Genomic DNA, 27,997 nt, shown 5'->3' with positions numbered 1-27,997 from the left:
TATACTAACGTTTTCTATTTGTTGGCTTAACAACCTTGGAGACCTTTATTGAATTTTAATTGGTTGTTTCTTCTAGTTGAATGTCCAACCACTAATCTACAGAGAAGGGGTTTATATTGTGTATCACCATTGTGGATGTACATCAATTTTTCGGCCATTGTCTTACCCCTTTAGGTCCCTGAATCCTTACCTTTGATTTTATATTTTTTTAAGATGAGCATAGTAAATAAACAGATTGAGACAGACAAAACGACTTATTTCATCACAGATTTGCTTTTAATTGAAAAGGTCAAGTACTTAGAAAAATATTTAATTGGCAGAATCCAAGAAGTTTCTTTTATAGTACAACTTCCCACCGCTATTTTGTCGTATTTTTTTCTCTTATCTTTAATTAATATTTGAAGAGTTTATTATAAATAGTGTCACCCCTAGCCTCTAGTAACCCGCAAGAAGAAAGGGGTGCTGTAGGGTCCCCCCCCCCCCAGATTTTAGTTTGGGGGTGGGGTGGAGATGTTTTTCTTTGGGGGATGTCACAATTCCCCCTCCGTCAAAAAGGCATGAACCTTCATTGGTACATTACTACAATCCCCTGAAAAGTTTAGAACAATTATTTTATCTTTCTACTACTATTTTTAAGCCTTAAAACTGACACCTTTATGGAACTTTAGCACAACCTACCTCTCCCTTTCTCTCAATTTGAATTAAAATGTTAATTTTCCCCAACAAATTTTTAAAAAACATTCTTCGGTTTACTGTACATTTTTCAATTTAAAAACAAGTTACAAGTTTTACAGCATGACCCTCAAAAAAGTATTTTTAAGCATCTGCAGCTCTTATTTCTCAATGAATTATAAAAAAATGCTTATGTCCTTGTTCTCCATAGTATTCCACATAAGTAGATATAAAAATATTTTTTTTACCTCCATTAACACCGGAGATTTTTAGAGCTAAAGTTTTGAAAAAGTGACTGAGAAAAAGAATTTTTTTTTGTTTCTCTTATTTTTTGGATGGTTATATTATGTTTTTCTGGCAACTGAATAATGATACACAAAGAAAAACAAGTTAACTAATTATTTCTTTTTTATTCCACCAAAAAATATAAATTTTTAATGGCAAAAAATACTACTGAATGAATTGATTATTTGCAAATTTTAGGTTATTTATTAACCCTTTTTTGAGAAAAGGATTAATTATGACAGTTGCTCCGCCTACTTTTCTGACATCTCAATAATTTAATAGGGGGTTAATTAAGCTTTTTAGACAAAAAAATCATTATGTTTTAATTTTATTTTCTTTATAACTTTTTTGTTATTAAAGTTAGGATTGTGAAACAAAAACAATTTTCCTGCTATATTCATAAAGATTTATTTGGTTTTTTAATCTTAAACAATTTTGCCTAATAAGTAAATTTTTCAAAATATCATTAAACTAAAAAGACTCAAAAAATATGTGTAAAAAAATGCTTTTTACTCAAAAACTAAATTTTTTATTTCATTTTTGTATTAAGTTTCTGCTAGTAACAAAAATAAAAGGATTTCTACCTTAATTTTGCTAAAAAAGTCGTTTCATGTTAAAAATTACTTTTTCCTCAGTCACTTTTTCAAAACTTTAGCTCTAAAAATCTCCGGTGTTAATGGAGGTAAAAAAAATATTTTTATATCTACTTATGTGGAATACTATGGAGAACAAGGAAATATGCATTTTTTTATAATTCATTGAGAAATAAGGGCTGCAGATGCTTAAAAATACTTTTTTGAGGGTCATGCTGTATAATATTAGCATCACCATTTTAAAATAAAGCAAGTTTCAATTCACCAACAGATTAGAAATACCTACTAAAGAGATTTTTTCTTATTTGTCTAAATTTTTATGTCTTTGAGGCATTTTAAAATTATGCCATGTAGCCAGATTGTCTTGCTCAATGCACAAGAGCAAATATCGTTTCGTTTGATCACAATTTTTTTCAGCAAAAAAATGTGTAAACATTATATTTTTTATCATCGTTGATAATGATATCTTTGTGGAATGTTATAATTTGATGCTTAATTTTAAATAATATTCTAAATCTTATTTAAAATTATCATAACTAAATGATACTTGCTTAAAAAAAACTTTTTCTTAAAAACTATACAAAAGTTTCAATTTGGTGGGAATATATCTACATGCCTAAATTAATTATCATATATGCTATGTACGGACAAACTGACCCTTAATTTAAGAAAGCTTCGTTTTTAAAAATTTTAAAGAAATTTACTTAAGACTTTCCAGTAGTGATTATATAGTTTATGATTATAACCTTTTAAAATTGTTCCTAACTGTTACAGGAATCATTATGCAAAGTTTAATAAAAATAGAATGATTCTATTTTTTTTTCAATCATCTATTAGAGCTATCTTTTATAGACAGGCAGTTGGACATACCTTAAATGTAGAAATCCTGCGCTTTTAACCCTTAACGACCGGGGGGGGGGGGCGTTGAACGCCCCCCCCCATCCAGTTTTTTCTATCTCATTTTCTGTGTGTGAAAGATAAATAGCCCAAACTGCTTGACTTTTTAAGTATGGGTATTACACATAACTGAGAGTTGAAATTTTTTGAATATCTCCATCCTGGCGGGCACAGGATGCCAGCAAACCTGGCAGGGTCATCCAGGTAAAGAGCAAAAATATTTTTTTGACTAAAACAAAGCATTTTATCATAGCAAAATTCTAAAAAATCCTCTAGTAGTACATCCTTGTATGAAATACAGGTTTTCAAGTCACTTTCAGGTTCCAGGTATGATCCTGCAGGTCCTGATCCTCCAGGTATCCAGAAATCTTTAAAAGGCTCCTGTGGCCGCAATTTTTGACTTAGAGACTTCAAATTTTAAACTTAAGCTTTTCTTACATGTCTACATAACGTATTAAAATTTCATAAAGATCCGCCGCCGTTTTCCCGCCGACCGCCGACTGCGCGGCTGGCAGCTGCCAAGTACAGCTGCGGCCGCTGAAATAGATATTTTGATATTTCTAATGTAAAATTTACATAAAGATAAACATTTTCTGGAAAAAAAATTTCTTCTAGCTTCAAAAATAAGAAAATTACAGCCGTTTGAAATTTTTAAGTAAAAAAAGACCTAAAAACAAAGGTTGTTAAATAAAAGGGTGAAGGAAGCGAAAATTGACTTAGACTTATAAAAGGTCGGAAATTCATTATCAAACAGGGGACTTGCACAAAAAAATTTAGCCTTCTAGCTCTAATAGGAACTGAGATAATTAGGGGGGGCGTTGAACGCCCCCCCCCCCCCCCCCCCCCGACCGATTAAGGTGCGGCAAGGGGCCCGACTGTAAAGGGTTAAGAAATAAGATAATATGTAAGTGGTGTTTATGAAACTCTAGTTGATTCCTTTTAAGAGGTGTTCCATAACCCTCACACCCCCCCCCCCCCTCCCTCCCACAAATCTTTTTGGTGTGTGGAAATTTTTCTTTGGTTAATAACGCAAAAATTGAACGGTGTTTTCTCACTATGTACCCTGGTGAGCTCTCATCGCCTCCCACCTATTAAGAAATGTAATGCAACTTTTGGTTAGGTTATATTTGGTACTGGGTAGCGCTGCAGTGCTTGGGCCCCTCGGGTACAGGCTCCACAGGGGTTAGGTATATGAAAAATCTCCCCAATTTCATTTAATATATATTTCAAAAATAAGGGGAGGAGATATTAGAGCTCGACTGGCACTTTGTGCGAAATCCCCAATTAAACACATATGATCTGTATTCCTTGATAGCAAGTTAACTTATATTTGAATATTATTAAAATTCTCAGGAGGGCGGAGACGGAGGCGAAGGAGGCGGAGATTTTAATGAGTAAGTATTATTTTATTATTCACTGAACAAGGAATATTATACTCCAAGAAAAACTATTGTTCACTGACTTATCAATAAAAGTAATTTTAAGACAATTTAAGCTATCATGTTGATAGCAAATGATAAAAAAGTAGATTTTATTAATTTAGAAAAATTCGGGATCAAAATAGTTCTTCTTGCCAGTTCTTGGTGTACAATATTAATTTTCATTATATTAATTACGAAATTTTAAACCAAATATTAAAACAGTGGTGTAAAAAATTTAAGGGGGGGGGGGGAAGTTTTGACACATTTGCGTAAACAGGGAGTATAGGCTTTATCTTTGGACTGAGAGTATAGGTTATTAGGGATAAAATCATTCTTATATGATGAATTTTCCCAAGTTTTAAGATTTTTTGTCCCTGTTTACGCAAATGTGTCAAAACTTCCCCCCCCCCCCCTTAATCTTCTAATAAATCCCCTCAATTGTTCTATTTTCAATTACAATTTCACTGAAAGGTGAAAATAGAAGTAAAAAAAAGATTAAATTATCCTACTCCATTTTTTTGCTCATGTAACACATAACAATAGCTCCAAACCTGTCCCTCGTACATTTTAAATTAAGAAGATAAACTTATTCCCAATTTTACTGTGTTTCAGCAAACTAATTCTTGATAAAATATAATGTAAAGAATACAAATTTTAGTTTAAATGACAGATACATTAAGACATTTATTTCTGTTAATTCAGAAATGATTTTTTAAAATTCTTATCATATCCTTTTAGTCAAGCCTTATAAAAATGCGGATTTATTTACACAAATAGATAAAAAGAAACAACAAAAAAATGGATCGAGTCTGTAATACGAAAAGAAAGACTTTTTTGGTAACTTTAAATGCAACTTTAGGGCCTAAGGTTTTATGAATATTCATGAATTATTCAAAGTTGACAACAACAAAAAATGCGGATATTGTCGGTTTTGTGACAACACCTCTTTTTGGGCGTTTCGTCGTATTTTCACTGTAGCTATTCTCCTTTTTCTAGCCCCTGGGGGGGTCTAACCCTGCTGGGCATTCATTAACATCAACCTAATCTAAAATAACCTATCAAAAGCTACTGTGTAAATACGACGAATCGCCCCTTAAGAGGCGTTGTCACGAAACCGAAATTACCCAAAAATGCTCGTCTTTCGTAATTCATACTTTATCCAAAATTTAATAAACAAAGAATGGATTTTCTGAAGATAAGTTGGTCAATATTTGATGTTTATGTTATAACATCAAAGCGTACATATTGAGATAATGACATTTTAAAAGAATGCTTATGAAATGTTAGGTATGTATATGTTTTTTCTAAATCATAATAATCCTTATACAAAAGTAACATAGTCTGTCTGTACTAAAGGATCTCGTTAACCACGGAACCAGTATGGTTCTCCTTTAAAATTTAACTTTTTCTTTTAAAAACTAAAATTGAAAAGGATGGGGTCGACCGACTTATCCCCCCTTTACCACCACCATTATAAATGCCCCTAGAGGCCGTTAAGGGTGTAGCTTGTATGCTTGAATCTTAACAAAAATACTAAATCAAGAACTTAGAAGCAATGGTTATTTTAAACGAATTCAGATGTAAATAAGTTTTTCTTCACATGGGATCTAAAGGGATAAGAAAATGACCGATAAATTGATGTACTTCCCCAATGATGATTCACAAAATTACCCCTTCTGTATATAAAATTTTTTGGTTGAAACGTTTGAACACTCATCTTAATGAGCCATCCAATCAAAATTCACTAAGGTCCCCAAAGTTTATACACAAACGAATAAGAAAACGTGAATTTAAACTTTGGGGACTAATATAGTAAAGAGCCCATTGTCCCTTCTCTCTCTGTAAGCTTTGTTTTAGGATTAATTAAGTAAATAAATTAGGGATTAGTAAAGGTTCAAAGATTCATTTTTTGACATATTTCTATTTGAAAAATTAGTTTAGATTTAAATTTCTCATGCGGGGACAAAAATTTTATTTTTAGTAGCGAAGCTACTCTATAATTTGAAATGTCTGTCCGTCTTAGTTTGGGGGAAACGTGATTTTCTCGGCTCCTATAAAAGATAAAAGGCTGAAATGTTTTGACAACATTCCCATTGTTAAGGAGCACAATTAACTATAAAACATCAATGGCGGTAGGACCGCTTTTTAGCAGGTTTTAGACTATTTTTCACATTTTTCTCCATATCTTTGGTGTTTATGGTCCGATTTCCAAAAATTTTTTAGTTATAGTATCAAAATTAAATTTCCTGTCGTTTCAAGAAAACAACTATGACAATCAGACTACCTTTAAGCAGGTTTTAGGCTATTTTTATATTTTTCACATTTGTCCTCATATCTTTTGTGTTTATAGTCCGATTTTAAAATTTTTGTAGTTAAAATTATCAAAATTAAATTTCCTGTTGTTTTGAGCATCTAGTATGTAATTTACTTTGACCGTCAGTCTGTTAGTCATAGTACCGAAATATAAATATTAAGAAATTTTTTTTAAAAATGCTGAAAAGGTTTCGTGATTTTTTCCTAATATAAATACTTTTGACAACTAACATCTAAATTCTTATACATATTTTTTGTGCTTCGCTACTTATGGATGTTTTCATCCTTGTTTATTTCTTTTGAACCTTGTAGAATAATTAATTGTTTTGGAAATAATCATTGATTTGTTAAAAATCACGAAATCTTGAGGTTCTTAAGCAAAACATTTTTGATATTTTTTTAAGATTTCGTCAAAATCTGTTCTATTATCAATAATTATAAATGATTTCAATGGATAAGACAATGAATGATAAATAAATATACATCCCCAATGATAATAAAATTAATGGATGAAACATTGGGATGCCATTAGTTGCAACTATCCAATCAAAAATAATAATAGGACCCAATTTTTTTGAGTCAACGAACAAGGAAACGCAATAATAAAACTATGGATGCTTATGTAATGAATAGTCTAATGTCCCCTCCCTGTTTGCTAATATGCCTTTCAGATAGAGTCGTTAAATACTACAATAAGTTGAATTTTATGTAATGATTACGATTATGATTTTTTCCCGACTTTTTTTGAAATTCAAGTAGTGCAGTTGTATTTATTATGCCTTTTGGTTAAAAAACACTTGTTTAAAAATTTGAACCATTTTGGACAAGTAAAATGCCTAGTAATTTCACTTTAATTTTTTTCTCCCCCTTATGGGGGTCCGAAAATAATTGCATCAGAACCAAGGCTTTATGGTGCTCCCAAAAAAGGCCTTGAGGAAAAGAATCACCAACTTTTATCCGTTTCAAAATATCTTGATCCTTGCCTTAGAAATGACTGAAAAATCACTATTTTTAGGATTTTTTGAGAATTGGCTATTTTAGAGGGTTTTTATTAGATTTTCTCAGGCTAGGAAAGTCCGGGGGGATCCCCTAATGAGTAAGATACAAAGCAGCTTTGCTTATAATCTATTAAACAAACGTCCTTGGCTTAATTGTCTTCAGAGATAAGTAGAACAAAAGTGACAGTTATTAAATTAAAATTATATCAGAGAGGTAGGAGAGTGAGAGACATTGAGCTTTTTTTGTTTTACCCTAGTCCGCAAAATAATAAGGTACTCGTATTCGTTGGCAAGCAAAATAGGTATATTACTATTAGATTATTCAATAAAATCGCTGCCAGCCTTAATCACCGCCTCTACCCGCTTTCTCAACCACCGGGAGGTCCAGGTCAAAATGTACCTGTCCAAGCTGGCGTAGTTCCCCTTGATAGTGGCAATGAGGGAGCTCTTTGTGGTATGGGCACGTCTATTGGTGCATGCTTTAAAGTAGCCCCAGGTCCAAAAGTCCATTGAATTAAGATCGGGCTGCTGGGAGGCCACATTTCCTTAGAAACGTGAGTAAAAGCAGGATCCAAATTTGCCAAACTTTCAAGCTACCCTTATACACGGAGGCTCTTATTTGGACCATAGTTGAGCTAAAACGACGTTCTTTACCTTGTTAGAAATGGCATGAAGTTTCAGCTAGGGTTGTCAGCGCAACCCATAGTCTAAAAGTTCAATATGGGTCCCTGAAGTCAAGAACCAAGAAATTTTCTCGGTTTTTGGCATTTTTACATCTCAAAATCTGCCCCGTTTCACTTTGCTTGAGTACTACGGCCAAGCCATTTCAGAAAGAGAGCTCTAGTCTTTTCTTGTGTCTTACTTATGTATATAACAGTATCCCCAGCAAGTTACATAACTCTACCCCACCTACATATGGGCTGAGGTCAGATTTAGTGGGCCCTAGTCGAGAATCCAGTTTAAACCACACCGGCGCATTTGGAATCTGCCTTGTTAAACATATGCGCGGCCAGCTCGTTGTACACGTCCATCTTCGTCCAAAGATTTTTTTGTGCTAATTCTAAAGGGTCATTACCTAAGGTCTTTATAGTGTAGTCAAACGTCCTGATTGGTCAAGTAGTTTTGGCGCTATGGCCGTTTAAAGTTTGTCCGGTCTTATTTGCCCCACCCTGTATTTTGTCTCATAAGCTGACATCTAACTCTTTAAAAAAAAAAAATTAATTTTTACCTGAAGAGAGACCACCTGGAGGCCTAGAGCTCCGGAACCTGGAGGCCTATCCAAAAAATCTTAAATCTGGTGGAAATTCATCATATAAGAATGATTTTATCCCTAATAACCTATCCTCTCAGTCCAAAGACAAAGCCTATACACCAGGTTTACGCAAATGTGTCAGAACTTTCCCCCCCCCCCTTGATTTTGCTAGAAAAAAATATGATTATGTATGTAGAATATTATATCTGAACATGCAGTTAGTAAATTCTAGTTTTTCACCAAATCTTTCTTAAAATCCTTATATTAAAGTAACAGAATGTTGACTGTCTGTCTCAATGTACCGAAGGAGCTCGCTATCCGCTGAACCTATATGATTCGTCTTTACAGAATAGCTTCTCATAGGTCCTGGGAAGGAACTTTGGGGGGAGGGTACAACTACCCTCCCAGGAGTAAATCGCCAAAAATAATTAAAAATCGCTACCTAGCGGATAATTTTGGTAATAAGCTAAAAACAAAAACAAAAAACAACATCTAGTGACGAAAAAAATTTTTTTTGGCAAACAGATGATTTGGTAGATTACCTAGGTACACTTTTGGGGTTTTATAGTTTAAACTTGTAAATACTTAATGTAAATTTGAAAAATCTCCTTAATATATCCACTTATGGGGCATTTCTCACAATTTAATTTTTTGTCTAATTTACACTTGTGATTTAATAAAATCACTGGACTATAAAATTAAACACTAAGTTTTATGACCACGTTATCTTATTCGTTGGCTTAAAACTCAGTTCTTTTATTATATTTTTATTAGTTTTTAACTAGAAGTGTCTAAAATTTTCAACCAAATATTAATCTACAGTAGGGGTAATTTTGTTTAACATGATTGTATCAATTTATCGTCCATTTTCTTATCCCTTTAGATCCCTTCCTTTTTTCTTTTAAATAAGTTTCAATTAATCACAAGTGTAAAAGGGGTAGTTGCACGAAATTCATTTGAACTTAATTTAGTGAACCGCATACTTTTTCATGGTCAATGGTTTAAACTAGGTCTATAGGGCATGTATTTTAAAGAATTTCAATTTAATACCACGTAATTTTTAAAATATCAAGACATGAAAATCGTATTCTTATGATATGCCGTTTATATAACTTGCTTATTCTCACAAATAAAACAGCATGGCGACTAATTTTTTTATGTCTAATGGTTTGTTATAGTATATGTGTTTAATGGTATTTTTGTAACTTATGCTTAAAATCATTTTTCTAAAATGCACTTCATGCAACTATCCCTTTAAAAATACGATGAATGCCCCCCCCCCCCCCCCACCATCCCCACTCTTCTCCCTTAATTGTTTGTTCTAAATTTCAAAGGAATTATTAGACAAACATTACTATCTCAGGGTACAAGAAACTATCTGTAAATATTCAGGGATGGGGATTGTCTGATAACATTTCATAAGCATTTGCGGTTCTTTCCCCTAATGTGGCCTATGAGCTCAGAAAATAAATTCAAAAAGGGGGGTAGTCTCTTTTCTTTATGTCTAATTTCTGTGGAGGGACCAAACCTTGCTTGAATACCCTGTACTCAATATAACCCAACCTTGCGAGGCAATCAATAACAGTTACCTTACCTAACCTAAAATAACCTTTCAAAATCTTCTATGAAAATAGGATGAAACCCGCTACTTCGTTTTCTTTCCATGATCCAAAGTTTCACATTCAATCGCATTAGCCATCCCCAATCCTATGCATATTATAAATCATCATTAGACAAAATGTTAGATTAAGCTCGCTATGATGGACTCTTATCTTCACACAAGTATAATTGACATAGATATTTATTCTCAAAGATAATTTAGCAAAAATGTTAAGTATTCCAGGATTTAATCAAAAGAATAGCGGGGTCAGGGGTTAAATAACTGACGTCTTTGAATATCAGCCGGAAATATTAATTCAGCCAAGTCAGCCAAAGAGCAAATATTTTGATTTAAAGTTTTAAACTTTTCTGTCAGTCAAAATTATTTTAATTAAAGATAGGTATTAAAAAACGCAGGAAATTTATAACTTTTTCACGGTTTTTATTGGGCTGCGCACCCTGTGCATTTTTACTTATTCCATTGGTTATTCCAAATTTCTTTTAGACCTTTCAAATCCTGCTTTAAAAAAATGTGTAGCCATCCATTTGGTAGCTAGCTGCAGTTAGTTTTTTGGTCGAAGCAAAAATCTTGTAGATTTGTCTTGATTCATCAATATTTAAAAAATCAACTACTTTTGAAAAACATTTTAGTTTTAAAAATTATGACATATTTTTACTGGAAAAAATCTCCCCGGGGCAATGAAGAAAAATAGAAATTAATGACTGATTTCTGACAAGGGTAAATGGGTTGAATTAAGGAATCCGTACTCCTGATCCTAAGCACATTCTCTTTCATTCTAAACAAATATTTACTTTTCTTGACTTAATTTGGTGCTCTATATTCTATACAAACAATAATATTTTAGTTTGGATTAAAAAACTTCAATTATACCCTATTTTTTATATAGATTAATTCTTTTTAAAGAGCTAAAAGGTGCTTTTTTATCTTATTAATTCTATTTTATACATATGACTCATAAAAATTTTCGGTATAAATCTCTACTTTGCTTCTACTGGCCTTTTGATTTAAAAAAAGAACTAAAAACCTGCTTATGACCTAAATAAAGTATTCTTAAAAAAGAGAACTAAAACGATATCTTAACTTACAAGAGTCATGTGACAAGACATACAAAAAAAAAACTTTATATTATAGGAAAGAAAACTTCAAAGATTTACGTCCTGGCAACGCATTTTTACAATGATAAAGTTTTCTTATTAATTGGCTTAACTATTTTGGGGACTTTAATGGATTTTTGGTTTATGAAGTTAAGTGACCAAATGTTTTAACCACTAATTGTAATCTACAGAAGGGATAGTTTTTGTGTCATTATTGGAAATGTGTATCAATATTATCTATCGGCCATTGTCTTATCCCTTTAGATCCAGTGAGAAATCCCATCCCTTTAAAAATTGTCTGAAATTATCGATGTAAATTTTGTACCTTGAAAATAATGGAAATTCAAATAAAATGGAGGCATAACCTTGTATCTTATCTCATTATGATTAATAGTACAATTAATAAGTCCTTGGGAAATTAATTAGGTCAGGGCTTCCAGTCAGGAATAGGCATACTGCATCCAAAGTAAAATTATTTGGCCGCCATTCAAATTTAGACAATGTGTTGATTTCTTCATCTGGTTGGTTAATTAATGGTTATTTCTCGCTTCGTATTATAAACAGCTTTCCGTTGATAAAAAATGTACAATTAGTTTTTTAGTCTCGGGATGCCGAAGGCACGGGACAAAAAAACTGGTTATAATCATATGATTGCACATTTTAATGTTCGTAGAAAACTGGATATAACACAAGGCTATACACAGTTTTTTTTCGTATGGATGAGGACCGGTTTTAATCCACCGGATATTAATCGGTTTCTATTAAATACGAGAATAGTTATTTCTCGCATCGTAATATAAACGGCTTTTCGCGGATATAGAATGTACAATTAAAACTAGTTTTTTTTAGCACTGGCTAAAAAACTGGATTTGAATGAATACGAGAAGGAATTATTTATTTTATCAAAACTTTCCGACTAACTTTTTTTTCTTCGGATGAAATATCCCTACTTTGGTCTAATTTTCTATGCATAGAATTATAGAATCAAGGAAACGTACTTTCCATTGTTTGCCTAATTACGGGGTTGAAGTATAGGTTATTGTGTTAAACAAAAATGTATAAATTTTTAATTTTTAAACACGCATAAAAAAGTTTTATGCGTGTAGGTAAGCGCATGCAGTTCTTTCTTAAAATTAACATAATTTAAAAAATAAATGATAAAAATTATAATTATATCTTAATACTGTTCAATACTGGGCAGTTTCTCTCAAAGATCCTTGTTGGGCACAGAACCCCCCGGTCCATCCCTTTCATTTTTAAAAAAATTGATAGTAAGGGGGCGGTATTCTTTAGTTTATTTATGACTTTAGGTCAGGTTAGGTTACATTGGGTACTGGAAAGCACCGCAGGGGTTACGGATAGGGAAAAAAGCTTAGCAACCCTCACCCCACTGCATGTTCATTTTTTTTCAAAAATAAGGGGGGGGGGTAAGGATTTTAGTGTTCGACTCGCTTTTTGAGAAAAAGCAACAAATGTTTTGATTATGAAAAACCCCCAAAAAAACAATGCTTTTAATATATTTCATAACAAAAAAAGAAATAATATTACCGTACTTCTATTCCTGAGCTGAAGTATAAAAATGAGACAGTTAGGATTCATAATTAATCACGCACCTGTAGAAATTATTCATATTTGAATATCATGAATTTTATTTAGACTTTGGACTATTATTAAAACGGTAAAAGTGGCCTCAATTAAACTATTTGCACATTTTTTATTTTCTATTAACAAAGTTGGACAAATATCCAGTCTCAAGTACTATTTGCCCCAAGAGGTAATAAAAAAAAAATTGGAGCTGCCACAGTATCAATTTCAAAATTTTCGGGTAAAAAAGTTGCAACTGCACAAGCATCAAATTCAAAATTTAAAAAAAAAAATTAAAAGGGAGGGAGATTTTTTTGTTTTCTTGGGGGGGGGGTTAGGGGTGTCCCACCCCCCAAGAAAATAGCTTAAAACCCCCACAGGACCAATAGGTATATACCCTAAAGAGTAGAATCCGATCGGTTCAGCGGTTACTGAGATCTTAAGGAACAGACGGACGGATAGACATCAAGCTACTTTGTATTATAGATTAAGAAGAAAAATGTAATGTTGTCCTATATAATGTAAGGTAACTACTGATGTGATTAATTTCAACTGTAAAAAATTCTTCTGGACGAAAAAAAGTTATAATCTACATTTTATAGATAATTTGGCAACAAAATTATGTTGTATCATGTGCTGTTTACGGTAAAATGTGCTTGACATCAAATATCTCCAAAAATCTATGAACTTTAAAGGCAGAAAATCATATGCTAAAAAAATTTTAACGACAAAATAAGGACTTCAACTAATCTGCAATAGCCATTACTCAATAATGCACAAATATCTCGCATATGACGATGAGAGGTCTTAACATGTACGTTTGGCAGCTAAGCTCTAGCAGCAGTCCTTAGATTTTTGTAGATAATAGAGAGTTGTTCACATTAACATTTTAGTTACATAGCTGTTCTAAACTTATGACCTATTCTTCAACATTTTTTTCAGTGGTGGATTTGGACGTGGTGGATTTGGTCGCGGCAGAGGCAGGGGAGGACGTGATTGGGATGATAGAGGTGGTCGTGGTGGCCGTAGGAATAACAGGTATGTCAACATAGATAGATAGATAGATTGACTGACAGACTTTGTCTTAGGATCGACTATTTTTCCCTAATCAGTTGGGCCCACTTGCGTACCATTAAAGGACGGGGGTTGGAGGGGATTGATAATGATATATCCCCCTCTCTCAATCTTTTGCATAGAAAATAAAATAGAAAAAAATGGAGGTGGGATGATTAAAACTAGTAGTGTCCATACTTTTAAACCAATGTACAAAATTAAGTGGCAATTTTATTTATTGCCATTGGGGATGTAAACTAATTTATCGTCCGTTGTCTTATCCCTTCAGATCCCTTTATCATTGTCCTTGTTTTTTTAGAAGGAGAGATTGGGAGGAAGATTATGATCCTGATTGGAAGAAAAATTATGTCGAAGAAGAGAGACCTGTGGGTCCTGATGGTCTTCCAGCTTGGACTGTGGTTACTCCTGAGGTTGGTGCATAGATAGATAGATATAATTACAGGAGAGAGATAGATAGATAGATAGACACATATACAGTTAGATAAAAACACAGTAGGGTATACAAGAAGAGACCTATAGGTCCTGATGGTCTTCCAGCTTGGACTGTGGTTACTCCTGAGGTTGGTGCATAGATAGATAGGCATGATTACAAGATAGACACATAAACAGTTAGATATATAGACAGATATATACACAGTAGGATATTCAAAGAGAGATCTGTAGGTCCCTCTGGACTTTCAGCTTGGACTGTGGTTACTCCAGAGGTTAGTGGATAGATACTGATAGATAGACAATAGACAGTTGAATATATAGGCATAGGAGATTTCTACATTGATCTTTAATACTGACCGATAGAGTTTATTGAAAATTAGATTTATTTTGCTTAATATTATTTTCTTTTCATAGGAAAAAGCCGCTCAAGAGAAAAAGATTGCTGACGAAGCGGCTGCAGCTGCCAAAGCCGCTGATGACGCGGCTAACGCAGCTAAACAGCAAGAATCGACTGACGGAGCCCAAGAATCAGCCGCCGACTCCAACAAGGCGGACAAATTAGCTGGTCAACAATCTGAGTCTGCTGACCAAGGCCATGAATCCAACATGGCCGACCAGGTTCAAGAGTCAGTTGATCGTGGGCAAGAATCAGCTGATCAAGGCCAGGAATCCAATATGGCTGACCAACACGACGGACCTTCAGGTAAATTTTCAAGCATACTTATAACAGTTAAAAAATAATAGTTATTTCACGCATCGTATTATAAACAGCTTTCCGCGGATATAAAATATACAATTATAAGATTAAAACTACCTAGTTTTGTTAGCCCAAAGATGCCGCAGGCACGGGCTAACAAAACTGTTTTAATATCATGACTGTACCTTTTTTATATTCGTAGAAAACGATGCTAGACATATTTTTTTTGGTTGGATGAGAACCGGTTCTAATCCACCGGATATCGGTTTCGAGTGAATACTTGAAAGCACAATCTTACACTCCACCAAAAGATACTTTCTAGTATCAAAATTATTTTGATTTTTTAGGTGAAAGTTTCAATGACAACAGACAACAGGATAACTTCGGTCATTCCGAAGACCACCAGACCAGCCATCGCGGTCATGAAGAACAGACCGGTTATCAGCAAAGTGAAGGTGCCGACCGTGAAATGGACATGGATCAAGGTGGTCATGATCATGACCAGCAAGTTCAAGATGACCACCAGGATGACCATCAAGGGCAAGATGGAGGTCATTATGACGAGAATCAAGGCCAGGATAATTCTGGTCACCATCAGCATGGACAAGAGGATATGAATGCCCCAGAGACAAATGATAATCAGGTATTAAGAACGTTTCCTTTTTATAAAGATAAAAAAATATTGCAGGTTGAAATGTCAATAAGGTTTTGTTCAGTGGTGCGAGGTTCACCAAAATAAAACACACTTTAACTCAAATGGAGGAGGTTGTTAGCTTTAAGGGTTTTATTTTATTTCCAAGTGGACGAGAGAGGGGCTGATTTACTTAACTTGAAATCTCCATTCCCATATAAACAACCCCTTAAATAGTGGATGTAAATATTCATTTATTTCCCGGAGGTAATCATTTATTTCCCGGAGGTAATCATTTATTTCCCGGAGGTAGTCATTTTTAGAAGATTTTCAAATTTTTTTGGAAGATTTTGAATTTTCATTAATTATTAAAAGAAACTTGATATCAGGGATATAAATGATCATAGCCGGGAAATAAATGAAAATTAAAAACCAAAATTAAACCACATTTTAGCATAAAAAAATGAGTTTTTTGTTTAAATGAGAATGATATTCCTGTCCAGTTTTTTGTTTAGGAATGAATATTTCTTACCCTCGTGAATAAATTATGACCTATCGGTCCATCATTTATTCCCTCGGGTTAGAAATATTCATTCCTAAACAAAAAACTGGACAGGAATACCCCATTGGTTGTTTTTTTTATTTATATTTCTACCATATTTTTTTGATTTTCAATAGATATGTAAATACCTATCCTCTCTAAAATTATGCCTTAAATCTTAACCATTTTAGGGTTTTAATAATATGGATCAAGATGATCACTTTGAGGCCCCTGCCGCCCAAGAACAGCATTATGACGCGCCTCCCGCCGCTGCCCAGGAGGAAGAACAGTTTATGGCGCCAAAAACTCCGGAGGAACGCTTCGACTCTCCGCCCCCTGCCGCACAGGAATATCATTTTGAGGCACCTGACCAACACAACAATGAGGACCAGGAACAGTTTAATAATGCTCCCCATGAACAAGAGAACCATTTTGAGGCATCATCAAGCGGTGTTGAGGCACAGGAGGCTAATTTTGAAGCTCCCGCCGCTGAGCAGTATGAAGCACCGGCTGAACAATATGAAGCTCCTGCTGCCGAACAGTTTGATGCACCGGCCGAACAGTTTGTGGCACCTGTTGCTGCGGCTGAGAATGATTACAATGATGATGCTCCACATCAGGCAGAGCAGCATCACGCAGAAGCTGCACCAGAATCAGGTATTAACTTTGGTGTTGATGTAGCTGCCATTTATCTTGAGGGATAATGCAATGGACGAGAAATTGATTTACCCAATTATGAAAATCATGGTTACTCCTTATATAGACAAAAATTATTGCTTAAACGTTTGAATACTGCTAGTAAGTAGGAAGGTCTTTTAATGGCAGGTGTTCTAGTAAAATTAGATTTTTAATGAACATAAATATAATATTTTTATATGCATATTTTATACCTATGTATATTCTAATAGGGTAGGTAGGTAGGATAGGATTTTAAGTAAATATCTAATATTTTTTATTTTAGATGCAAAATGCGGCGATGAGACTGCGGCTGACGTTACCTTAGTTCTCAATGCTTCAGAGGCCGGATTAGACGACACCACAGCCGCTACTGAATAGCTGCTGACTGCTATAGCAGCCGTATAGCTGCCGTGTCCATCCATTTTGTTTTGTTATTAAATTTTTTATACTTCACGTAAGACTATGATTATTATAGTATAATGAGTGTCTTAAACTTAAACTAAAGCTAGGGACTGAATTAAACAGATTTTATTTTTGAAATCTGTAATCAAATTGTTTGAAATTTATTAGTAGATTTTTTTAAGAATCATACGATGCTCATTTAATACCTATTTAATTTGTATTAATATATCCAAAAGATACCACTTTTTTACGGCTATTAAAACCCCCTTTCTTTAATTTAAGCCCTTTTTATTTACTTGTTTTTGTACATAAGGATTTTACGAATATTAGCGTATGACTTGGTCCTTATCTATAATAGGATTTTTTTGTTCTTTGATTTTGTTGAAACATGTTTTTTTTGTAATAAATGTGTTTTGATGTAAAATAAATATTCTTTGTAGCAAACTTAGTTTATTTTTTAAAGCGAAGCTTTTCTATAATTAGGGTCCGTACGTCCGTGACGGATAGTTTTTTTCGATCATTTGGGAATGTTAGAATTGTCCTATCGATTTCAAACTTTGCATGATGATTCCAGTAGTAGTTAGGTACGATTTAGTAAGCGGAGCAACTCTATAATCGTTACCAGAATGTCCGTAAGTCCATTTTAAGCATGTTGATTTTTAACTTTTTTAACAACAAATTTTTGTGTGATAAAATCATCCGATTTTTCTGATTTTTGGAATACTGATTCCTGGGACAACTAAGTACAATGTTATAGGCGAATCATCTCTATAATCAAGTCCTAAAAGTGTTAGTATGTCCTTAAAAATTATCCTGTATTTAAGCAGTTTTTGAACACATTTACTTACAATTTTGTTTCTACTTTAGTTCATTTATATTCTGATATTTCAGTTCTGACACTAAAAAATTGTTAATGTTCGTTAGTCCTACTGTTTTAGAGCTTTGTTTTTATGTATGTCGTCATCCTTGTTATGCCTGAAATTAAATTGGTTTAAGGTTTTCGTCTTCAGGATACAATCGTATTATATATCCTATTACATAAAGTAGTTAGGGTTTTTTATGTCTGGAGCTTAAGATCTCAATAACACTTAAGATTTAATAGCTACTGATTATTTTAAGTAAGCTACACATAGATCCTGTTATGGTTTTAGGCTATTTCATATTTATGTCTTTGAATGGTTTTAAGCTAATTTTAAACCCTTTCTGTCCCCTTTAATACAGACCCCTCTAGATGCTACGGGCGCAGTAGCTGGCTCTTATAATAAAGTAACAGGATGTTTGTCTGTACCGAAGGATCTCGCTAACCGCTGAACCAATATGGTTCTTCTTTACAGGGTAGCTTCTCATATGACCTGTTAATGATAAACATACAGTTAAATAATTAATATAATTTATTAGAATAAATAGGAATAAATAAATAATGATTTAATCTAGGTCAAATATAATACCTACAAAATGAAATGAATTTTCTAATAGTACAATTTCACTAACAAAAAAATAATAATGTTTTAATGGACTTTTTGAACAATTAAATTGAAACATTTGGAATGTGTTATGAAGAAGTTTTTTTCTGTCATTTCTGGAAAAAAATTAAAAACATTTTTCGGGAACAGAAAATTAACTTTTTGTTATTAGAGTTATCAAGCAAGATTCTATTTTTAGGACTCAAACAAAATTTAAGGATGATTGGGCTAGTGTTAACTCTATTGGGATGTTATTTAAAAGTCTTCATGAGTCTATTTACAAATAATGATGACGGAATAGTTATTTCTCACATCGTATTATAAACAGCTTTCCGTGGATATATATAAAATATACAATAATAATATTAAAGTTTTGTTATCCCAGATATGCCTAACGCACGGGCTTACAAAACTGGTTTTGATATTATGAATGTACATTTTAACATTCGTAGAAAATTGGATATAATACGATACGATTCATGATTTTTTAGTAGGACCTAGAACCGGTTCTCATCCACTGGATATAAATCGGTTTTGAATCCATACTGAAGAGAAAAAAATTATGAGTAAAATGTGAGTACTGAAGTTTGGTTTCCTCTGGTGAGGAGGACAGGGGGCAGGCCCTTGGTGATCATATCCAGCCAGGCCATGTACAGCGGGGCGGGGGTCTGACCCTTCCTCGGCAGCGGCAAGGTTATCACTATCAATTCTGAGTTCATGGAGTTCTCCCTGAAATTAATATTATAATTTTTAGATTATAATTAAAACACTTTTGGAGTTCTCCACTGTTAAATTAAAGTACAAGGACGTCCAAGCTTTTATAGGGGGTCATTTAATAAACTGTTTAAAATAAACACCCCAAAACCCTCCAACCCCCCCCCCCCCTCCCCCAAGGCAAGTAAGTTATAAACTCTTGATAATGTACGATGCCAGTATGTAAACAACAATTCAATATTTTTCACCCTAGAAGTCAATTGCTTTACCAAAGTCGAGGTACCAATTCCATAAAAGTTACGGGGTCAGTGTGAAACAATATGGTTCTACTTTACATTGTAGCTTCTCATAGGTCCTGGGAAGGTTTTTAACTATTACCACCTCCATCCCAAATCCCTCCAGAAAAAAAAATGTCCATACCCCCCCCCCCCAAAAAAAAAAAAAAAACTTTTCTTTTTAACCCAAAATTAAAAGTGTTGGGGTGTAGACTTCTCCCCTCCCTCCCAACCTCAAGTGCGTAGCCCCCAATAAAATGTAATTCCTAATAAAATCCGGAAATCATTGTATTATAATAATCTAATTACCTTAAAATTTCAGCTGTTCTGAGGTGTCTGTTTGTTCTTTCTTGATTTGCTTTAATGTCCTCATTATCTGCACTGTTTCCATATCCCTAAATAAATATGCAATTTTTATCTTTACATTTAGCTATTTTTCTACCAATTATGTATTGTTGTATTACAAAGGTCGTGTAATCAAAAAGTCATGATTGTCTGCAATTTTTGTGATGTTAGTGCCTTGGAAGTTAGATTCTACTTAGAGTTCTGGCACTAGTTGATATAAATCATTCCTAGATGTATTTAGAAGGTATATACACACATGACTTACTAAAAGAAATGCTATTTTTTAATTCAATATCTCTAGTATAATGTAGTGTGGGAGAGACTGAAACCTTTTCTTCAACCCAGATACTCTGCAGATAAAATAAGAATATTTATGATAATACCTGTAAGATTTGCTCAAATTCTGCCTTGGTCTCTGCTTTAGCTTTCTTAGTGATGTCAGGAATGACTACCACCTCTGTGAAGTCTATCCTAAATTTGGCCAGAAGATTACTAAGATTTATTTGACTACGATCAAGATCATCGGGCCTGTTTGACAAAGAAAATACTCTGAGCTTGCACTTTTCGAATTGTTTGCGTGTATGAAGAATGTGGGGTAAGAGTAGCGTGAGACCACCATCATCGTACAGCCAGTAAACATCAATGACTCCTTCTCTCTTCTTTGTGATTGTAAACTGTTGAATTTCATCTACAATAGGCTTGGGTAAAGGTCTACCTTCAGTATCTCTGTACACTGCAACAGTTTTCTTTTCCTTCTTAGACTTCTTGCTGTCATCAGCAGATGTATCTTCTTCCACTATTGTCTGCTCAGATCCTACTTTAGCAGAGTAGTCACAGCCGTTGGGTAGCCTCAGGACACCAACAGACATTTTCTTTTCCAGACAGACAGTCAGAGATCTGAAATATTCCTCAATGCTGATTGCATCATTGTTACCAGCTTTATAGCCTATCAAGATCATATTTGGGGACAGTTTGCCTAAGCCAACCATGTTCACCATGTTCTTTACTCCCTCACTGTAGCTTTCTGTTTGTTGAAGTGTGTAGAAACTCTTAATGCTGTGGTCCTTGAACCAGGTTTGAACAGTTTCCTAAAACAATCAAATATGTTAAAAATGTCAATATTATCCAAGACATGAAGAATACTTTTAAGATATCACTACCCTTTCTAGAGAGTTTTTGATTAAGTCATCAAACCCAAACTCCATTGTAAAATATTCGACCGCCCTTTTAAGATAAACCTTTCTTACAATTGGTATTAAATACTTTGTTTCAGAAAGTTGTAAGTAATTAAAAGTAATACCTTCAGGGGTTCTTCATCTTGAAGGCTGTTCTCAGGTAGAATGTGTCCACAAACCAACAAAGACATCTTCTTTGTTAACAGGTTAGCAAAGTCTACCAAAGGCTTCCTGTGAGCTGGATTACCACTCATAACAAGAACTTTGGGGCGATAAGTCTTGATGTGGTCTTTCTTTTCATTTAGACTGTAGGAGTTATTCAGGGCATTTAGGAAGACAAGAGCATCAGCAGAGCTTCCCCAGTTTGTTTCGGGTTTCAGGTAGACCATAAAAGCATACAAAACAGCAATAGCTGCCACAGTGCCGACAGCTAAGATCCACTCAATCAAGAACATCAAGGCTACACACACAATTGCTCCCAACAGAGATACCCAAGGATTGTAGAATTTGAAAGATGGTCTCCAGCCAGGTGATTTGGTCATACTGGAGTGGAACACAGAGAGATTCATAAGAGCATAGGCAGCAAGGAAAAAGTTTGATGCAAGTTTACCAATTGCATTAAGATCTCCAATCATAAGACAGCCAAATGCAATTATGAATACAAGGATATAGCCTCTGAAGGGATCATTATTAGCACCTTGTCCCTTGGCAAAGAACTCTACTTTGGGGTATATCTTGTCCTTGCCCACAGCCTGTAGAACCCTAGGAGCACCAACAAGACTGGCAATTGCTGATGACAGAGTAGCTCCATAACATCCACAGTATACAAGATATCCAGTGCCAGACAAGAGTGTCATGGTTTTCTGGTCAATGGCTGAACCAAACTTGCACCCTTCACTGTAATCTGAGATCAATTCTGATATATTTTGTCTTATATTGTTAGCTTCAATGGAGCAATCATCATAGCTGGGGAATGTTATATTTGGGAATTCTTCCGAAGTACCAAGGTAATCTTGAACATTACCACTGACTTGCTTCAAGAAGGTAAATCCTACCAAGATACCATAGCCGATGTAGGTAATGTAAGTAAAGATGATGGCAAGTAGTGTGCCTTTTGGAATAGAGTAGGCAGGATCTTTCAAATCTCCAGAAAGATTGGCACCAGCAACAATTCCAGTAACAGCAGTAAAGAACACACCAAACACTGACATGAAACTGTTCTCCTTGCCAGTTTGTTCATCCACTAAATAGGCAGAATCAGTATTATCCTTTGCTGCATCAAGACTCCAACCAACAAATCCCTTGGCACGTCTGGTATCTGAGTCTGTGTAGAGGGTTTCGCCAGGTAAGAATGATCCTACCAACATGTCAATCTGAGCCAGGATCAGCAGTACAAGCAACAGCTTTTGAACTCTGGTGACCCAATCCATTCCAACAATAGCAAGGACCAGGATTAGAACCAAAACAATAGTGCCAATCCATCGGATATCATTCAACCTGTCATCTGGAGTTCCAACGAAGCCTCCAAAATCTGATACATCATAGATCAGATCAAAGACATTGTCCACAAAGCCAAGTGTGTAGGTGGCAACTGAGATTGAGTTGGCAACTGTAAACATGATGCCAATAGCTCCACCAAATTCAGGTCCCAAAGCACGTGAGATCATGTAGTAGACACCACCACTGGCAATTTGACCATTGGTGGCAACTGCTGACATTGATAATGCAGTAATCATGGTGACAGCATTACACAGTGTAATAACAAGCAAGCCCTAAATAATAAGATTTCTTATGTTTTTATTCAAGCCAAACTTAGTTAGAAAAAAAGAAAATGCTTTATCTATTGGAAATTATCATACTAATAAACTTTTCAACCCACCTGAATCATACCAGCTTGACCAATGACCCAGGTCAATCTGAGGAAAAGCATGACACCCCAAATATTGAGCAGACATCTCATGAACACTCCCTCAATCCAACCAAATTTAACTACCTTGCCTAAAAAAAACATCATTAATTTTGAAAGAAATGAGCTAGAAGCTGAGAACTATTCTTAGAGCTTGAAACAGGAAGGCAATAATCAATATCATAGTATTATTAAGTTCAAATATCTCCAATTGATGGGAATTAAATGTTTGAGAATTATAATGGACTAGAAGCTGCTACTTTAGAGGCATGTTCTTAATCTGAAAATCTGAGAACTCAATATTGGTTCCTTGCTTCATAAGGTCTAAATAAGCATGAAATAAAAAACTGTTCACCTTTTGGTTTAGCATCAGTGGTAGCACCAAGTTCAGCTTGTGCCTCCTCCTCCTCTATCCTCCCCATCTTCTCCCCCAACATCAACTCCTCCATTGTGGGTCTCTGAGATATTAATATCAATGATTATAGGCCAAATCCTAACAAATTTCTTAGGCTAGACTAAGAGTTTCTCAATCCTTGCATATTACTTTGTATTTATGTTGGGCTAATGAAAACCTTACTTCTTGGCTAGTCTATTAACTTTTAAAAGATTTGCTCAAATATCTGATTGTCATTTAATTGTAGCAATAATCATTTTTGCCAGCTTTACATCTTCTATTATCTTTAATATTAGGCCAAATCCTAAATCAAAATAAATCATAATAAACTCCTATGCTACAAGTTGAGGTTGCAAAAAGTTCATTAAATCTTATAGATCAAAATTGATAACTGTTAATTGGGGTGTTTATTAAAACCCAAAAAATCAAAAGATAGTAATAAAAAAACCTAATGAAATTGCAGTCCTTTTTTTAGCTGTTCACGAGATTTTAATTACCTGGTCCACATACATCTTGCTGAGCTTCCTGTAGTTGTCCTCTGATGGAATATTCTGTACTGTCATCCTTAAATAAATCCAGGTAAATTAGGAAAAGATACTTCTGAAATAAGATGAAAATTTTTCAGTTTTGTTTCCCAAGGGAGTTTCAAAGCCATACTGGAAACATGTATCCTTCCTTCAATTTTCAATATCGGAATTTGATTTTTTACAATTTTTAAGTTATGATTGACCTATTACAGTATATTATCTTAGATAATTATAGAAAAGTAAAAAAACACCGCTTATTTGCTGTTTGACAATTAGCCATTAAAGCATCAAAAATTCATTAAAAATAGATCTATATTTAACACCATTAATGCATAAGTTAATTGAAGTTATTGTTTTGAATAAATATAATAAAATAATCATTTGGTTATTTGCTTATAATGCTACACTGAGTGGATAGGTTAATGGACTTGAAAATAAGATACTTTCATGTTAAAGTCATCCCGACAGTCTTTTATACCTGGATAAACTCTTGTCAGGCTCATAGACATATGTATGTCCATTATTGACAGGTCTACCAACATCCAGGAACCCTCCTCCACCCCCAGGGGGTGCTGCTGACCCCTCAAATCCTTCATTTGACCGGCCTTGGTCTGATTGCTCCATCCTAGAGTCACCTAACAAATAAAAATTTCATTAATTTGACATTTTTAGATATTTAATTTACAGGATTTTTTTTATTCTGTTAAAATATCCTTTCTTGCTAAACGTATCCAGATTTTTCGTTATTGTTACAGGAATCAACGCGAAATGTATATACAACGCTTTAAATCCTAAAAGGAAGATTCCAATAAATTAAAGTATGTCAAACAATTCAAGTAAAGTAAACAAAAACAGATAACGGCCATAAAAATTTAATTCCTTTATTGATTTACTTTATCATTTTAATATAAGCGTAGCAACTCTATAATTAGTATATCTCTGTGTGTACAATGCATATGTCTGGACGTCATTTTACGTCTGAGAGTTTTTTTTGGGTCCTTCCCTTAAAATGAAGCTTTTCTACATTTAGGGTAGGTTCGTCCGTCCAAAACGCATAGCTTTTATCGTTAATTTAGGCATGTTAGAATTGTCCGATAGATTTCAAACTTTGCATAATGATTCCTGTAACAGTTAGATGTAACTTTACAAAGTGTCTCAAATATCAGCTATGTGACGTCATAAAAATGAGGGATTATCCTTTTTTTAGGGGTTTTCTTTCCCACTTCTCCTCTTATCTCCCTCATTTTTATGACGTCACATAGCTGATTTTTGAGACACTTTGTAACTTACCAATTAGATTCAAATTTGAAAGTGTAGCAAATCTATAATTTAGGGTTGGGCCGGATATCCGACCATTTTCGATATTCGGCCGGTTACTGGATATTGAAGCTATCCGGATAAGGGATATCCGGCTGATTTTTACTGTCGGATATCCGGTTATCCGGCCGGATATCTGGTAAATTGCCGGATATCGAGCGTTGGACAGATATCCGGCCCAACCCTACTATAATTATCATTGTATTTTGTCTGTCCGTTTCATTTATTGAGCTTCGCTTTTTTTTTAGATATTGATAATCCTTGTTAAATTATAATTCTTTAAATTGTCATCCTGTTTACTTTATTGATATTGCTGCGTTACTTGTGCCATGGACATAGTTGTTCTTGTCAGTAAAGGACAGGGATCTTAAGGGATAAGACAAGGGATAATAAATTGATGCTTTCCAAATCATGTTAAACAAAATAACCCTTTTTGAAGTATAAAATTATTAAAGGAAAAGTTTGTACACTGCTACTTTGTCCAACCAATGAAAATTTTAAAAATGTACCCAACTTAAGACAACGCAATGGACTTTGGGTACTAATAAAACTCCCAATCCAATGTCCCCTTACTCCCTGATTAAGGCACAGGCTTAATTTATTTGTTTGTATTGATAAATAATATTTTCTTATCCATAATTTGTTTTTCTCATAACACAAAGATAAAATATTCATTGTTTACATTTTTCTTACATCATAATTAAATAACATTTTTACTATTTTTTTTAAAATAGAAAAAACTATTTTGTCTTTAAAATTTCCGTAATTTTTCTTTAGATATTATAGGATAGGATTTTGAAGTATAACATTTCACATCAGGGATAAGAAAATGACCGATAAATTGATGTACGTCCTTAATGATAATACACGAAATTCCAACTTCTGTTAATTAAAATTAGTAGTTAAAACGAATAAACGCTCAACTTAATGAATCAACCAATCAAAGTTTTTAAACCAACGAATAAGAAAACGTTTTTATAAAACTTTGGGGACTAGTGTAATAAACAGTCGATTGTCTCTCAGGGTTAGGGCACCGCAGGTAATTTTCTTCAGTAGATTAAAATCATTTGTTAAAATAATGATTTATTAAGAGTACCCAAAGGAAATAAGTTTTTACATCTTTGGATACCAGTGTAATTTACAACCCAATGTCCCCTCTTTCCCTGATATAACCTAAATATTTGACCGACTTGGATAATTTTTAACTAGATAAAAAAGCTTTGGGTCCAACCGATGATCTTTTAAAGTATCATTGATACCCAGGTAAGGGGGGGGGGAGGCATTGGGCTGTATATTACACTAGTCCCCAAAGTCTTATAACATCGTTTTCTTATTAGTAGGCTTAACAACCTTTGGGACTTTAATGAATTTTGATTGGTTGGTTCAATAAGTTGAGTGTAATCCACAGACGACGTAATTTTTTGTATCATCATTGGGGATGTATATCAATTTGTCGGCCATTGTCTTATCCCTTTAGATCCCTGACCACAATAACTACAATAATAAAAAACAATGTTGGCGCCGTTTTTAGAATCGGACGAGAACTGGTGTGTTCATATATCTAAAAAAACGGAGTATTTTAGATGAAAAATGAGCTGAGAAAACGGCTTATTATTTATAACAAGGTTATATATCAATAAGTATCGACAAACAGATATTAAAATAATGGATAGTTAAACATACAGACGAACTAATTGCAGGGATCCAAAGGGATAAGACAATGACCGATTAATTTATGTACATCCCCAATGATGACACAAAATTGACACTTCTGTAGATTTAAATTAGTTGATGAAACATTTGAACACTCAACTTAATGAGCCAACCAATCAAAACTCAGTAAAGTCCCCAAAGTTGTTAAGTCAACGACTAAGAAAACATTGTTATAAAACTTTGCCCTCCTCCCTAGGTTCAATTATAATTTTGAAAAGAAAAAGTAAAAAAAATTGGGATTCTAGGGTTGATTTATCTTGGAAGGGTGTTGGCCCTCTCCCCAAAAATAGTTATACACCTTCCAAGGACCTATACAAGGCTTCAATGTTAAGAAGAACCATATCGGTTCAGCAGTTAGCAAGATTATTCGGTACAGACAAGCAGAAATCCTTTTACTTTTATTGAAGGATTATTGTATGCATATAATAAAATGATATTTACTTGATTTTAATGTTGTTAGCTTAGATGTGCAATAATATTGTTATTATTACAGAATTTGATAGATAACAAATAACTGGAGTATCTTCACTCAAAATTACTCTATTTATCATCTCAATTATATCAGGATAAATAATATCTATATTTTTATTTTTTTTCAAAAACCTTTATCCTTTAGAAAACCCATTTTTAGCCAATTTAAAATGTTACGGTTAATTCTTAAAAGTCATATCTAACCCTGTAACAGTTTTGATTTAAATGTAAAGATAGTAAGAGATTAGAGTGGGCCAAAACAACAAAATATGGAAAATTACTCCCGGAATTTTTTGTGACGGAGGTTGTATGAAAATGATTTGATTTCTTTTTTATGCTAATGAATTTTTTAAAATTTTGAAAAATTTTACACGCCTGATTTTTTGATACCCCCCTTTAATCAAAATTAAACGGGGTGTGAGCATTAAGGGGAGTGTATTAGAAATAACAAGAGGGGTATAATTTTGAGGTCAGGCGGGTAAGAGTTTTATGGTGTTTTGATATAAATTTCT

General features: G+C 33.9%; 2 protein-coding genes across 5 annotated transcripts in view; one reads left to right on the top strand and one right to left on the bottom strand.

Annotated features, from left to right (window-relative positions):
- LOC145303993 (uncharacterized) overlaps positions 1 to 17,629 on the top strand; it is a 41,713-nt gene extending 24,084 nt beyond the window's left edge. For all 4 annotated transcript variants that reach the window (XM_080145739.1, XM_080145740.1, XM_080145738.1 and 1 more), the window contains exons 25-31: positions 3,803 to 3,841; positions 13,673 to 13,768; positions 14,103 to 14,214; positions 14,651 to 14,939; positions 15,281 to 15,576; positions 16,297 to 16,762; positions 17,067 to 17,629. In XM_080145739.1, the coding sequence (XP_080001865.1) occupies positions 3,803 to 3,841; positions 13,673 to 13,768; positions 14,103 to 14,214; positions 14,651 to 14,939; positions 15,281 to 15,576; positions 16,297 to 16,762; positions 17,067 to 17,161 (1,393 nt within the window). In that variant the 3' untranslated portion in view covers positions 17,162 to 17,629. The remainder of the gene's footprint in view (positions 1 to 3,802; positions 3,842 to 13,672; positions 13,769 to 14,102; positions 14,215 to 14,650; positions 14,940 to 15,280; positions 15,577 to 16,296; positions 16,763 to 17,066) is intronic.
- Positions 17,630 to 18,558: 929 nt separating this feature from the next.
- Positions 18,559 to 27,535, bottom strand: LOC145303992 (solute carrier family 12 member 2-like). Its single transcript, XM_080145736.1, has 9 exons — positions 27,456 to 27,535; positions 24,463 to 24,619; positions 23,955 to 24,021; positions 23,419 to 23,521; positions 23,037 to 23,155; positions 21,283 to 22,929; positions 20,366 to 21,070; positions 19,947 to 20,032; positions 18,559 to 19,377 (listed from the first exon to the last, which is right to left on the bottom strand). The coding sequence occupies exons 2-9, from the start codon at positions 24,606 to 24,608 to the stop codon at positions 19,209 to 19,211; spliced, it is 3,042 nt and encodes a 1,013-aa protein (XP_080001862.1). The 5' UTR covers positions 24,609 to 24,619; positions 27,456 to 27,535; the 3' UTR covers positions 18,559 to 19,208.
- Between the last annotated feature and the right edge of the window lie 462 nt (positions 27,536 to 27,997).

Source organism: Acartia tonsa, chromosome 13 (genome assembly GCF_053477335.1).
Source record: "Acartia tonsa isolate MP-2025a chromosome 13, ASM5347733v1, whole genome shotgun sequence".
Lineage (NCBI taxonomy): Eukaryota > Metazoa > Arthropoda > Copepoda > Calanoida > Acartiidae > Acartia > Acartia tonsa.
This window is presented reverse-complemented; position numbering and strand designations above follow the sequence as displayed.